General features: G+C 36.9%; 1 protein-coding gene across 14 annotated transcripts in view; it reads left to right on the top strand.

Annotated features, from left to right (window-relative positions):
* Positions 1 to 13,538, top strand: part of LOC106054743 (CUGBP Elav-like family member 3-B) — a 483,388-nt gene that overhangs the window by 286,389 nt on the left and 183,461 nt on the right. For all 14 annotated transcript variants that reach the window (XR_008775895.1, XM_056017168.1, XM_056017159.1 and 11 more), the window contains exon 5: positions 11,351 to 11,399. Coding sequence is in view for 13 of the 14 variants with exons in the window: in XM_056017168.1 (XP_055873143.1) it covers positions 11,351 to 11,399 (49 nt within the window). In the remaining variant the exon portion in view is untranslated. The remainder of the gene's footprint in view (positions 1 to 11,350; positions 11,400 to 13,538) is intronic.

Here is a 13,538-nt window from a genome sequence, read left to right on the forward strand (position 1 = left end):
TATCATTTAGCTATATACCCCCCTCCCCCACCCCAGTCTAGTCAACCTCTAGTAGTGTCATTTAGCTATATACCCCCCTCCCCCACCCCAGTCTAGTCAACCTCTAGTAGTGTCATTTAGCTATATACCCCCCTCCCCAGTCTAGTCAACCTCTAGTAGTATCATTTAGCTATATACCCCCTCCCCCACCCCAGTCTAGTCAACCTCTAGTAGTGTCATTTAGCTATATACCCCCCTCCCCCACCCCAGTCTAGTCAACCTCTAGTAGTATCATTTAGCTATATACCCCCCTCCCCCACCCCAGTCTAGTCTATCTCTAGTAGTGTCATTTAGCTATATACCCCCCTCCCCCACCCCAGTCTAGTCAACCTCTAGTAGTGTCATTTAGCTATATACCCCCCTCCCCCACCCCAGTCTAGTCAACCTCTAGTAGTGTCATTTAGCTATATACCCTCCTCCCCCACCCCAGTCTAGTCAACCTCTAGTAGTATCATTTAGCTATATAACCCCCTCCCCCTCCCGGTCTAGTCTATCTCTAATAGTGTCATTTAGCGTTCCTCTCGCTCTATTGTTGTATTTGTTTCCCTTTTACTAAACCAAGCTTCTTATGAAGTCACATGTCTGGTACAATCATAAAGGACTTCTCGAAAACGCCTTTCTATTGGTCTATCACTATTTTATGTGAGTGTGTGTGTGTGCTCTAGTGATGTGTGTATTACTGAGTGTGTTCATCTGTGCGAGCGTGTGCCACAACGATGACGTCAATATGTGCATGATCAAATTATGTTGGCTGAAAAAGAAAGAAAGGGACTTAACTCTGATATCAATTCTTTAATGATCAAGAGAACGACAATTAATTCCCTTTTTTCCTAAACGTTCAAGAATCGACTTTGTTGTATTTTACAAATGAAAAAATAAATGTGTACATTATATTCCCTGAATCTTTCTTCGTGCACAGGTTTTATACTGGCCTAGTGTCCTGAAGGTGTTCAGTTACATTGGAGATTTAACTTTAACGATACTCCTGAATACTGGTTTCAAAAAAAAAAAGGAAGATTTTTACTGAAAATGTTACTTTCTAAGAGGATTAAGTTTCTGATTGGTTACTTTCTTAGAAGATCACGTTCTTTTTTTTTTTTTACTTTCTGAATTGGTTACTTTCTGAATTGATTACTTTCTGAATTGGTTACTTTCTGAATTGCTTACTTTCTGAATTGATTACTTTCTGAATTGATTACTTTCTGAATTGGTTACTTTCTGAATTGATTACTTTCTGAATTGATTACTTTCTGAATTGATTACTTTCTGAATTGCTTACTTTCTGAATTGATTACTTTCTGAATTGGTTACTTTCTGAATTGATTACTTTCTGAATTGATTACTTTCTGAATTGATTACTTTCAAAATTTTTCTTTATTTGTTTGGTCCGATCTCTTTTGTGGATATATATATATATATGTGTGTGTGTTTGTGGGGAGGGGGCGGAGCTATCTGGGAGAAGGTTTGCGTGCTGCCTTTAGGCGCTCAGAAAAACACAACTTAGCTCGAGTCGAGATTCAAATTCGAACCCCCTTGATAGAGAGCCTAGCAGTTTTCTACACTCAGACAAACATTCTACAATGACCACTAGATCTACGTCCGTTCGTCACAATAGTCAATATAGATGTAGAAGAGAATGCAGGTCGAGGTGTTTTAGACTTGGATCTACGCTCTCTTATAATGACACGCTTATTTGATTTTTTAATGAAACATTCATTTCGAGATGTTTAGCGTACTCTTTCTTAATATATGATCAATATCCCTATCATTTAGACAATACTCGTCTCAATGTGACAATATTGTTGTGCATATTAATTAGAGACTAAAACTCTGCTAGGTCATTGGTTTTCCTGGCTGATTCAGGCAACCAATTCCATGCTCTAATGGCACTAAAAAAGAAGAAGTGCTTGTAAGAATTTGTCCTAGCATATGGAATTGGCAGATTTTCAAGTCACTGATAAACATGCGCATGATTAGATTGACACATGGATTCTCGTACGACGAAATTATCTTTTGAAGTTACCTCAGTAATTTATAAGATAAGATCAGATGTGTCAGTCTTTTTCATAGTATTTTATTTGGTGTGTTTTTGTATGTTGAGTCATGGTTAAGTTTTTAATGTATTGGTGTTATTTTACTCTTTAGATTTAGTGATTTTGCTGAAGGTGTTACTCTAGCCATACTGCAATACGCTGTGTCTGTTCAGTTATTTGAGTTGAGGGGGTCCCAAACAGAGGAGGAACATTTTAATATTGGCCTAACCAAGGTTAAATGGCACTTTAGTTTTATTTTCCTGTTTGGTTTTAATAAACATTTAGATCTTTGCTTTCTTTGATTTATGGAAATAATTCATCAATATAGGTATCCCATGACAATGAAAGTGAAACTCATAACAGACAAGGTAAACCAATGAAACTTGTATTAGTTAAACACTTGGGTACAGATAACTATTTTTTAAATTTTTTTTTAGATATATTATCTATGTCAATGTTTATCACGCAAAACAGTTCACACACAAAAAAAAAAAAAGAAATATTCGATAACAACTTGACCAAAGAGGGGTAACTGTGATTAGACAGGACAATATTGTTTTCACATCGGTTACTTCCCTTAAAACTTTTTTCCCCCATGAAATTGGCAAGATTACTTTTAAGTTGTTGTTGTTTTTTTTTGTCTTACATATATATGTGTGTGTGTGTGTTGTGTGTACCGTCAAAGTACAAATAGATAGATAGATAGATAGATAGATAGATAGATAGATAGATAGATAGATAGATAGATAGATAGATAGATAGATAGATAGATAGATAGATAGATAGATAGATAGATAGATAGATAGATGGATAGATGCAAGGCTCACAAGCATAAGCCACTATAAGGTCCTGGGCTTAGCACAACTCAGAAGTCATCTCATTTTCCTCCATGTACCGCCACTACCAGGATAGGTTCACCAAGTGGTAAACGGTCCCCGGCGAGGAGCTGCGTGATTGATTTGGAATACCGGATGAGATTCTCCCCACCAAGGGCTGTGACCTCGGTTACATCATTCACCCAACAGGTCTCCCTTTGAGTTTATTTAAGCTTATTGTATAGATAAGTCTGCCTTGATACTTTTTGAGTTTATTTAAGCTTATTGTATAGATAAGTCTGCCTTGATACTTTGTTCATTCCAAAAGCAATGTTGGATGAACCGATCTAGAAAGAAATGTAGGCTACATGCCAAGTTGCCTAGCTAGCATATATTTTACTTATCACATATACATTTCAAATATATAATTGATATTTTATTTAGCCCCCCCCCTTTTTTTTTTATAATTAAGAAATGAGTTGTCTGCCTTCGAGAAATACAAAGTTATCTCCCATCCCCCCACCCCTTTTTTTTTGAGATACCAGGAGCAGATAATATTTAGGTTTCAATGTGTTCCGTTCCTATTTAGTTAATTGTTTCCCTTGGATTCATTTCCCACAGTAGCGTTGAAAGTGAACTCTCTCGAGGATAGTAAAATCAACAGTGGGACGGACATTGATTCGAGAAGATTTCTCATTATTTAATGCTGGGTCCTTTGTTTAAACATTTCAAGATAGCTATAGGATAAAATGGTGTGTGTGTGTGTCTAGTATGTCTCGTGACGATGGATAGGATTAATTAATTAACTTACGAGTACATATGGACGAGAGATGGAATGAGTCAGAAGGCCTACATGATAGGAGGGAAAAATAAACTGTTAAATGACAGTTGTTCTCAAAGAAATATAGCTGTGTAAATTTAAACAACTGGGGGGGGGGGCGTAGTGATACAGTGGTAAAGCGTTTGGCATCCATAGCTGGGTGTTTCGGGTTCGAATCTCGGCGAAGATTCCGATTTTTAACTTTGTCATTTTTTGGGACCCCCCCCCCCCAATACTCTACCCTTATTTGATGGGTTCTTGGCATTAGTTGGGGAAAGTAAAAGTAGTTGGTCAATTGGCTGGCCACTTGATACCCTTGTCCTAAACTGCAGTGTCCTAAATTTCCATGAGCGCCAAACTGTTATTGCCCCAATAGTGAGAAACTCTGCTGTTCGGTGTAGTGCCTTTATGCTCCAATACAGGTCAAGTGACTCTGCAGACAAACTATCCCGCAGCTCGCGGAGCTGCATACACTCTTGCAAGAGATGCGCCACTGTCTCCACCGACTCTCCACAGTGGCACTACCTGCTATTGTCCCAAACCACGGTGTTTTAAAGTCTTCAAACTCTGGCATGGAAGTGTCTTGTTGAAGACAGACAAGTAAATAAAAGGTAGTGTCTTGTTGAAGACAGACAAGTAAATAAAAGGTAGTGTCTGCATGTGAAGACAGACAAGTAAATAAAATGTAGTGTCTGCATGTGAAGACAGACAAGTAAATAAAAGGTAGTGTCTGCATGTGAAGACAGACAAGTAAATAAAAGGTAGTGTCTGCATGTGAAGACAAACAAGTAAATAAAAGGTAGTGTCTGCATGTGAAGACAGACAAGTAAATAAAAGGTAGTGTCTGCATGTGAAGACAGACAAGTAAATAAAAGGTAGTGTCTGCATGTGAAGACAGACAAGTAAATAAAAGGGAGTGTCTGCATGTGAAGACAGACAAGTAAATAAAAGGTAGTGTCTGCATGTGAAGACAGACAAGTAAATAAAAGGTAGTGTCTGCATGTGAAGACAGACAAGTAAATAAAAGGTAGGGTCTGCATGTGAAGACAGACAAGTAAAGAAAAGGTAGTGTCTGCATGTGAAGACAGACAAGGATATCTAAGGTAGAGTGTTTGATGAATGTTTGATTTAAAAACAATGGACGTGACACTGTTTGTGTGTTTGTGTGTGTGACATGACAGTGTGTGTGACTTAGTGGTGTGTGTGACAAGACAGTGTGTGTGACATGGGCGTCGCTAGGAAGATTTTTGGGGTTTAACCCCTAGTCCAGAAATGAAATCCCCCATGGGGGCTGTCGGAATTTAGTGAGAGTTTTTTCTTTATTATAAGTGATATTTGAATGTTAAACCATCACTTGGGGCACCAGCGCAGCCAAGTTGGGTTTGAGGTCAACAAAAATAACTCTTCTATAAATCAAAACATAAAGCGACCGACATGAACTCCATGAATTCACCGAATTCCATGAGAGTATTCAAGGGGGGTTTTGAATTCTCCCCCTTCTAGACTTCAAAACCTACTCTTCAATATGAAACTAAAGCAAACTACAGTCATCAACTTTTATGAGCGTAAGCCCCCCCCCCTTCCTCCCTAGGTTTTCGAGTTTTGAACCACCCCAACAGAGAGTTTTGAGATTGAAAACCCCTCTTCAATATTAAACTAAAGTGAAATAAAGTCACCAAATTCTACGAGAGTACAATGATTTTGAGTTTAAAACTTCCCAACAGATGGTTTTGACGACAAAACGTCCCTTCTCGATACAAAATCTAATTTCAAACTACAGTTACAAAATTCCATGAGTGTAGCCAAGGGGGGGGGGGTTGAGGCTAAACCCCCCCCCCTTTCCAAGAAAAGGAAATGCACAGCTACAAATACTAAATTTCATGAGTTTAGCCAAAAGGGTTTTTGTGGTTACCATCTCTTCTCCAATAAAAAACTACAGTAAAACCATAGTTATCAATTTCTAATAATAATTTTTAAAATGCAGTGAATAGCAGATTTAGTTTTTTTGACCTACAATTGTTTGTTAGGTGAGTAGCAGGATAGTGCGCTTGTAGATACCTCAGAATATGCATTTTTTAAATACCATAATTATCGCATGAGCCAAGAGAGTTTGGAAGTAAAAATCTCTCCAATAAAAAGACACCAATGTAGAAGAAAAAAATACAGTGAACAAATTCCATGAGCGAAGCCCCGGGGGGGGGGGGGATGTTAAAACCCATCTTTCAATACAAAGAAAAATAGCTACAGTCACTAAATTCCATGAGAGTGGCCAAAAGCGGTTTTGGTTTAGGTTTTGTGTTTAACACCCCCCCCCCTTTTTCCCAATAATAAACTAAAGCAAACCTATAGTTTCAACCATTCGCTGGACATCATTAATAAAGTGCTGTTAATGGAAGACTTGACCTTGACTTACAATGTTGAAATAGAAGAGTAGCAGTATAATGCACTAAATAGACCTCAGAATAGGCATTTTTTAAAGTTTCAAATACCGAAAATAATGCGCTGTGCCCCGGACTCCACTGGGGGAGATCACCCTCCACCAGACCCTTTAGCTGGCAAGGATGGGGTTTTAACACTAACTCCAGAAATAACCTATTCTAGAGTACATAAAACGTCCTAAAGAATGAAGGAACAGAATGTAATAAAATACGCGCACACACACACATACACTTGCACACACACACACACACACAAAAACACATATATATATATATATATATATATATATATATATATATATATATATATATATATATATATATATATATATATATATATTACGTAGGTGAGAGAAAAAAATCCCCCCAAACCCGCTCAGAAAAAATCCTTGCTACGCCCATAGTGTGTGACATCACTGTATGTGACATGGCAGTGTGTTACATGACAGTGTGTTTGTGTGTGTGTGACACGTCGGTGTGTAGTTCTATTTCCAAGTCTCTTGGGCCGTGTCACTAAGATCTAGAACTTTAATCTTTCAAATGTAAATAGTTGGGACTGCAAGAGGTTCTTGCTGAAAGCAAACTAGAAATCAATAGATCGGGACCAGACATACCAAACATAATTAATGAAAAAGATTCTATCCATGCGCATTAGGGAAATCTAGATGGAATCAAGTTGGTTAATGGTATTAATGATAAATGAAGTCTAGATTTCATGTCATTCCATGAATATTCCTTTGAGGTCAATGACCACAATTATTAAGGGTGTTGTGTGGTTTTACAACGACCAATGACCATCGGAGAGGACGTACGGATGTCATGGATTTGAACCCTCTCTCTTTGCATCAGTTTTACTTCCTGAGCCACAAGCGGAATAAATCAGAAAATATTTGAAATTGGATTGTAAATTGATGTGTGTTGGAGTATAAAATTATTTTATGAGTTACACTGTTAGAGAAGTATTGTTATAGTCAGGGAAGCAGAGTTACACTGTTAGAGAAGTATTGTTATAGTCAGGGAAGCAGAGTTACACTGTTAGAGAAGTATTGTTATAGTCAGGGAAGCAGAGTTACACTGTTAGAGAAGTATTGTTATAGTCAGGGAAGCAGAGTTACACTGTTAGAGAAGTATTGTTATAGTCAGGGAAGCAGAGTTACACTGTTAGAGAAGTATTGTTATAGTCAGGGAAGCAGAGTTACACTGTTAGAGAAGTATTGTTATAGTCAGGGAAGCAGAGTTACACTGTTAGAGAAGTATTGTTATAGTCAGGGAAGCAGAGTTACACTGTTAGAGAAGTATTGTTATAGTCAGGGAAGCAGAGTTACACTGTTAGAGAAGTATTGTTATAGTCAGGGAAGCAGAGTTACACTGTTAGAGAAGTATTGTTATAGTCAGGGAAGCAGAGTTACACTGTTAGAGAAGTATTGTTATAGTCAGGGAAGCAGAGTTACACTGTTAGAGAAGTATTGTTATAGTCAGGGAAGCAGAGTTACAATGTTAGAGAAGTATTGTTATACTGTTACGCAGGTATAAATACAATTAGAGACTTCTTAGTCTATTGATAGTTATGTCTTAATTTGTGTTTTGCAATTACAAGTGAGAATTAGATTAGAAAATGAGGTCTCAATTTTGATCAATTTACTTCAGTCCAAATTCGCTCACTGAACGTTAGGCTTGGACTTTTTTTAAACCGACAATTCTTTAGCTGAGTCATTTGACGCCTTTTATAGATTTGTCCTTCTGCTGCCTCTCTTAGATATGTACCGATGACGTCAGACATTGTCTCACACGTGAAAAGTCTCGCCATAGTGACGTCAGGGTTGGTCTCCTCGGTTGTTCTTTTCACATTTTTCGTTCACCTTTTATGCTTTTGAGTCCAAGAGATAGACAGACGTGGATAGTAGGCACAACTTATCATCTTATTCAAACAAAATGTCTGGGAGGACAATGGAATAGAAACTAAATTCTAATTAGAACCAACTGCGCATGAAGTCGATACAAAAGTAGTTATCTTCCCCTTGATTAAAGTTTACTTTTTCAACACAATATAAAGATTTGTAGCGCTAGTTTGAAAATAAATTAAAAAAAAACCCACATTACTTGTATCTCAAAGAAACTTTCCTTCTCTATCTCTCCCTCTTTCTCTCTCTCTTTCTATCTCTCTCCCTCTCTCTCTCTCTCTCTCTCTCTTACACTCACACAAAAAACACACTTATAATATGCAAACACATTCGTATCTACGTTTGAATTTAGACATCGATCTGCTAAGTAAGTAAAAAAAAAACTATCTACACAACAAATGTGTACATCTATCATCTTCATATTGATTTAAACGACGACAGTAGTGTGTGTGTGTGTGAAAGAGGGAATGTGAGAGAGTGTGTTTTTGCTTTTTCTAGCGTGTTTAATAAGTTGCCATGGAAACAAGACGATTCCTGTTCTATGAGACAACTCTAAGGGAGTTAATCATAGATGTTTATTTTTAAGCTTGTGAGAAACTAACGACAGTTATCTGCCCTTGTATGTATTGTAAAGTCTACAACGTTACAGAGTAGAAACAAAGCCAAATCCAAATGTCAGCATAAACAAGGGAGACAATATCATACTTTCAGAATTTACCAGCTCCTTCAGTTGCTAAACGTCCATGGATTCTCTGACGGAAATAAGATAAATGCCTGGGCAGAATGGTGTCCCCCACAGATCAGTTCCACCTCTCTCCACGCAGCTGATGTATTAATGGCAGAATGTAAATTATAAAATTTTTAGTATACTTGTACTTCCAACCTATTATGAAAGGCTGATCTCTCCATCTCAGTGGCACTTCAGCCCAGTCAGCGCTCTGGGCTGCTTCAGCACATCCTTCCATTCAGATCTCTCCTGAGCCTTTCGTCTCCAAGCCCAAACTCTAAATTTTTGTAGATCTGTCTCTAAGCAGTCAAGCCATCGTATTTGTGGTCTGCCTGCCTTTTGGTTTTTTAGTCATATCATTAGCTTGATATGCCTAGAGACATTTTCTGATCTCAAAACGAGATTTCAGAAAGTTGAGCATCAGCCAGAATACAAAACTGTAGATCCAACCAAAAAAGTGAATAATGTGTAGTAGGGAATCGTACTTTTAGACGTATTATAGTGTGTGTGTGTTTGTATTGACTGCTAAAGTGTTTGTGTGTTTGTATTGACTGTTAAAGTCTGATGTAACAGTTAAGATCACTTGATACAGACAACTGGATAAAAAAGTGTGAACAGCTAATGAAATTAAGTCACATTGAAGGCAATCGCGTGTTTTTTATTGTATGTCGAGGACAGAAGTAGACGTCGAAAAGAAAATCTAAATCGACCACCGGCGGACAATGGTTATGCCTGCGTTGAAAGTAGCAAAGTATGTTGGTCAGAGCTGGGACGGCGTAGTCACGGAAATACTCCATTCTTCATTAATCTTCGGGTTCGAAGACAAGCCTTATTATTATATGTCGATAGCAGAAATAGTTTAACATGCACGCACCGAATGTCGTTTGACATTGTATTTAATTTGTAATCTTACATCTACATTGAAAAGAAGGTGCACACATCAGTGAATAAAAGAAAAAGTTTATTTTGTTTTTCAAAAGAAGTTTTCAAGCTTAATTCATTTTTTGTGTAAAAGTAACGCACCTACAAGGGTTAGTTGGACTCGCTGTCTGGAGCTACAACCCAACGACAACCTAATCAACAAGAGAATTTAAAAACACAACAACTGATATGCTTCAACTAACGTGAAACAAGAAACAAGGTTACAAAGACAGTTTGTGTGGAAACACAAACTTAAAATCGGCACCACTGAGGCAGGTAAAAAGGCAGGTTTCAATATTTTCAGAAAGAACATCAGAATGAAATTCTATCAAAGACAAATGACAGAGAAGAATGGAGAAAGAAGGTTGACGGATCTTGTGTGGTACCCCAGCGGTCCAGCAGACCCAAGAATATGTGAAAGTGAATGTGAAGTTAGATGTGAACCTGGCCTAACTAATGTCTTATAATGAATATCTAATTGATCTAATTGTTTTGTAAAGGGACAAGGTCTTATTCCTCAAGAAAAAAACATTTCCGTAAATAAAAAAAATCTATTTCAGTGACATAGGGCAACGCTGCAGTTCACGCGATAATATGAAAAACTACTTATTAATTGTTGTTTTAAATTATGTCCAATTTATATGCATACTCAAAAGATTTTTAAACATTTTTTTTTTGTGTGTAAATGTAGTAATTAGTAGGACAGGACGAAATGTTGTACATCTCTAAGACTTTCTTTGATTGATGTATAGAATTTTCTTGATAAACTTTCTTATTCATTTTTGTTTCTTTCTAATTACTAAAACTTTCTTCCCTCTATCACATCTTTATCTAGTTCTTTTTTCTCTCTATCCCATCTTTATCTAGTTCTTTTTTCTCTCTATCCCATCTTTATCTAGTTCTTTTTTCTCTCTATCCCATCTTTATCTAGTTCTTTTTACTCTCTATCACATCTTTATCTAGTTCTTTTTTCTCTCTATCACATCTTTATCTAGTTCTTTTTTCTCTCTATCCCATCTTTATCTAGTTCTTTTTTCTCTCTATCCCATCTTTATCTAGTTCTTTTTACTCTCTATCACATCTTTATCTAGTTCTTTTTTCTCTCTATCACATCTTTATCTAGTTCTTTTTTCTCTCTATCCCATCTTTATCTAGTTCTTTTTTCTCTCTATCACATCTTTATCTAGTTCTTTTTTCTCTCTATCACATCTTTATCTAGTTCTTTTTTCTCTCTATCACATCTTTATCTAGTTCTTTTTACTCTCTATCACATCTTTATCTAGTTCTTTTTTCTCTCTATCCCATCTTTATCTAGTTCTTTTTTCTCTCTATCACATCTTTACCTAGTTCTTTTTTCTATCACATCTTTATCTAGTTCTTTTTTCTCTCTATCACATCTTTATCTAGTTCTTTTTTCTCTCTACCACATCTTTATCTAGTTCTTTTTTCTCTCTACCACATCTTTATCTAGTTCTTTTTTCTCTCTACCACATCTTTATCTAGTTCTTTTTTCTCTCTACCACATCTTTATCTAGTTCTTTTTTCTCTCTATCACATCTTTATCTAGTTCTTTTTTCTCTCTATCACATCTTTATCTAGTTCTTTTTTCTCTCTATCCCAACGTCGTGTAACAATTGTTTGACTTTCTCTTGCCAGATGAACAGACCTATACAAGTCAAACCAGCGGATAGTGAAAGCCGTGCTGGTAAGTCTTTTGTGTTTGTCTGTCAGTCTGTACGTCTTGAAACACAAAAATTAAATGTGCTAAATCTTTTCCGTTCTCTCTCTCTCTCTTTCTCTCTCTCTCTCACTGTGTGAGAGTGTCTCTCTATGTATGTCTCACTCTCTCTCACTCTCTCTCTCTCACACTCTCTCTCACTCTCTCTCTCTCTTTCTTACTCTCTCTCTCTCTCTCTCTGTCTCTCTCTCTCTCTGTCTCTCTCTGTCTCTCCCCTATTCTCACAGATTTTTAAAATTTTAATTTCATTTCAATTTTTTTTCCTCCTTTCAACAAAACCTCTCGGTGAAAGCAAGTGTCGGGGAGGAGAAAGGTTGAGGAGAAGGAAGAGAGGGAATGAAACACAAAATGTCTTATTGTCTGTCTGCCTCATTGTTTCAAACCCAAAACGTTGGCCATCAATGTATTCTATAAATGCAGGGGCGGGACATTAAGACTGTGCGCTTTAGAGGAAGTCACTTTAACTAACAAAAAAGGCGGGGTTGTGGTGGTGGTGTACACCTATGCAAGTAGTTACAGAATAAGTACAACATAAAATGATGTGATGCATTGTATTCAACTAGAGCAGTAGACATCTAGGTCTATAGAAAGGCTGTAGACATCTAGGTCTATAGAAAGGCTGTAGACATCTAGGTCTATAGAAATGGCTGGAAGAAGAGATTAAGAGCCAGCATGTTTCAAATGACTCACTTCCACGCCACTGTCTGTTGCTTTTAATTCGATACAGGAGTTCTGGTTTTTTTTTCTTGCATTAAATCTGTTTTTTTTTTTTGTTGAAGTTTTCATTCTATCAAAACTGTATTCTTTTATTTTTAAGTCTAGCTGCTTTAAGTTACTTGATGTTAATATATAATAGTTCAACATTCACGTGCGCACACTCGAACACTCACATACACACACAGACACACTCAAACACACACACACACACACACACTCAAACACACACACACACAGCTAAAACATTGAATTCTAACCTGTGCTGGTTCAAAGCTGTAGAGGCAAGAACTGTAGACTTTCTTTCTGGTGTAATATTTGTTTTGTTTTGTTCAATTTGGCTTGTCCAAGTTTTTGATGCTACTGCCTCTTTGTTAGTGTTCCAATAATTGACACGGTCTAAACAGTATTCAGTGTCAATGTTGGTTTAAGGCTAAAGGAGCATGAAATGCAAAGTAAATCCCCAACAGCATGAAGACAATAATAACAACAATAAATAAATGTGGGCCTCGATCAGTGTTTCCCAAACTGTGTTCCGCGAGACCCTAATGCTCCGCGAGACCTGAGTAGGTATTCCATGAACTAGTGCAATTATAAACTAGTAGGCAACCGAGTGAAGTAGTCTCCCTAAAAAAATGTGCGAAGTGTTCCGTTAAGAAAAAATTTTTGGGAACCACTGGTCAAGATGGAAAAAACGCATAGTTATAATGATTCGCTGTAAAAAAAAAAATTAAAAAAAAAAATAAAAAATGTAAAATTTGAGGATTCTAAAAAAGTTCTTGAGTTTGAATGTTAAACTAATTGTGACTTTCAACACTGCACGTTGTCAGTAGTAGATATATGTACATGTATATATGTTTCACTTCGTAATCTATATATTGGATAACTTAAACTAGATGTCGACTCAGGAAGACTATGTTTTTAGGTTCTTGAAGAAATAGATTTGTCTCTGTAGGTCCTACTTATCTTTAGATCCTATCTATTTGTAGGTTTAGTGTTCAAAGATAGTTGTTAGTCCTTACGGGAATTTTGGGGTTGGGGTTATATTTCTCATTTTTTAAGTGTTTCTCTTTTAAATCGCTAACTTTTATCATTATTTTGCTGGCCTATGATTGTCGTATAAAGTTGGGTAGAAAATAAAACAACAAACAAATATGTGCATGTGTTTTGAATGTCCGTTGTTTTGACTTCACGGCAATGAGAGATTTTAGAAACAATTTGTTTTTTCTATGCTACTTTTGTTGACGGGCGTCACTGTTTTGCGATGGCATTACGTAGACAGAACAAAGTTTAGTGGGTTTACACACATACACACACATATACACTCACGCGAACGCGCGCACACGCACACACACACACATACACATACACACACATATATATATATATATA

The sequence above is a fragment of the Biomphalaria glabrata genome, chromosome 18 (assembly GCF_947242115.1).
Source record: "Biomphalaria glabrata chromosome 18, xgBioGlab47.1, whole genome shotgun sequence".
Classification (NCBI taxonomy): Eukaryota; Metazoa; Mollusca; class Gastropoda; family Planorbidae; genus Biomphalaria; species Biomphalaria glabrata.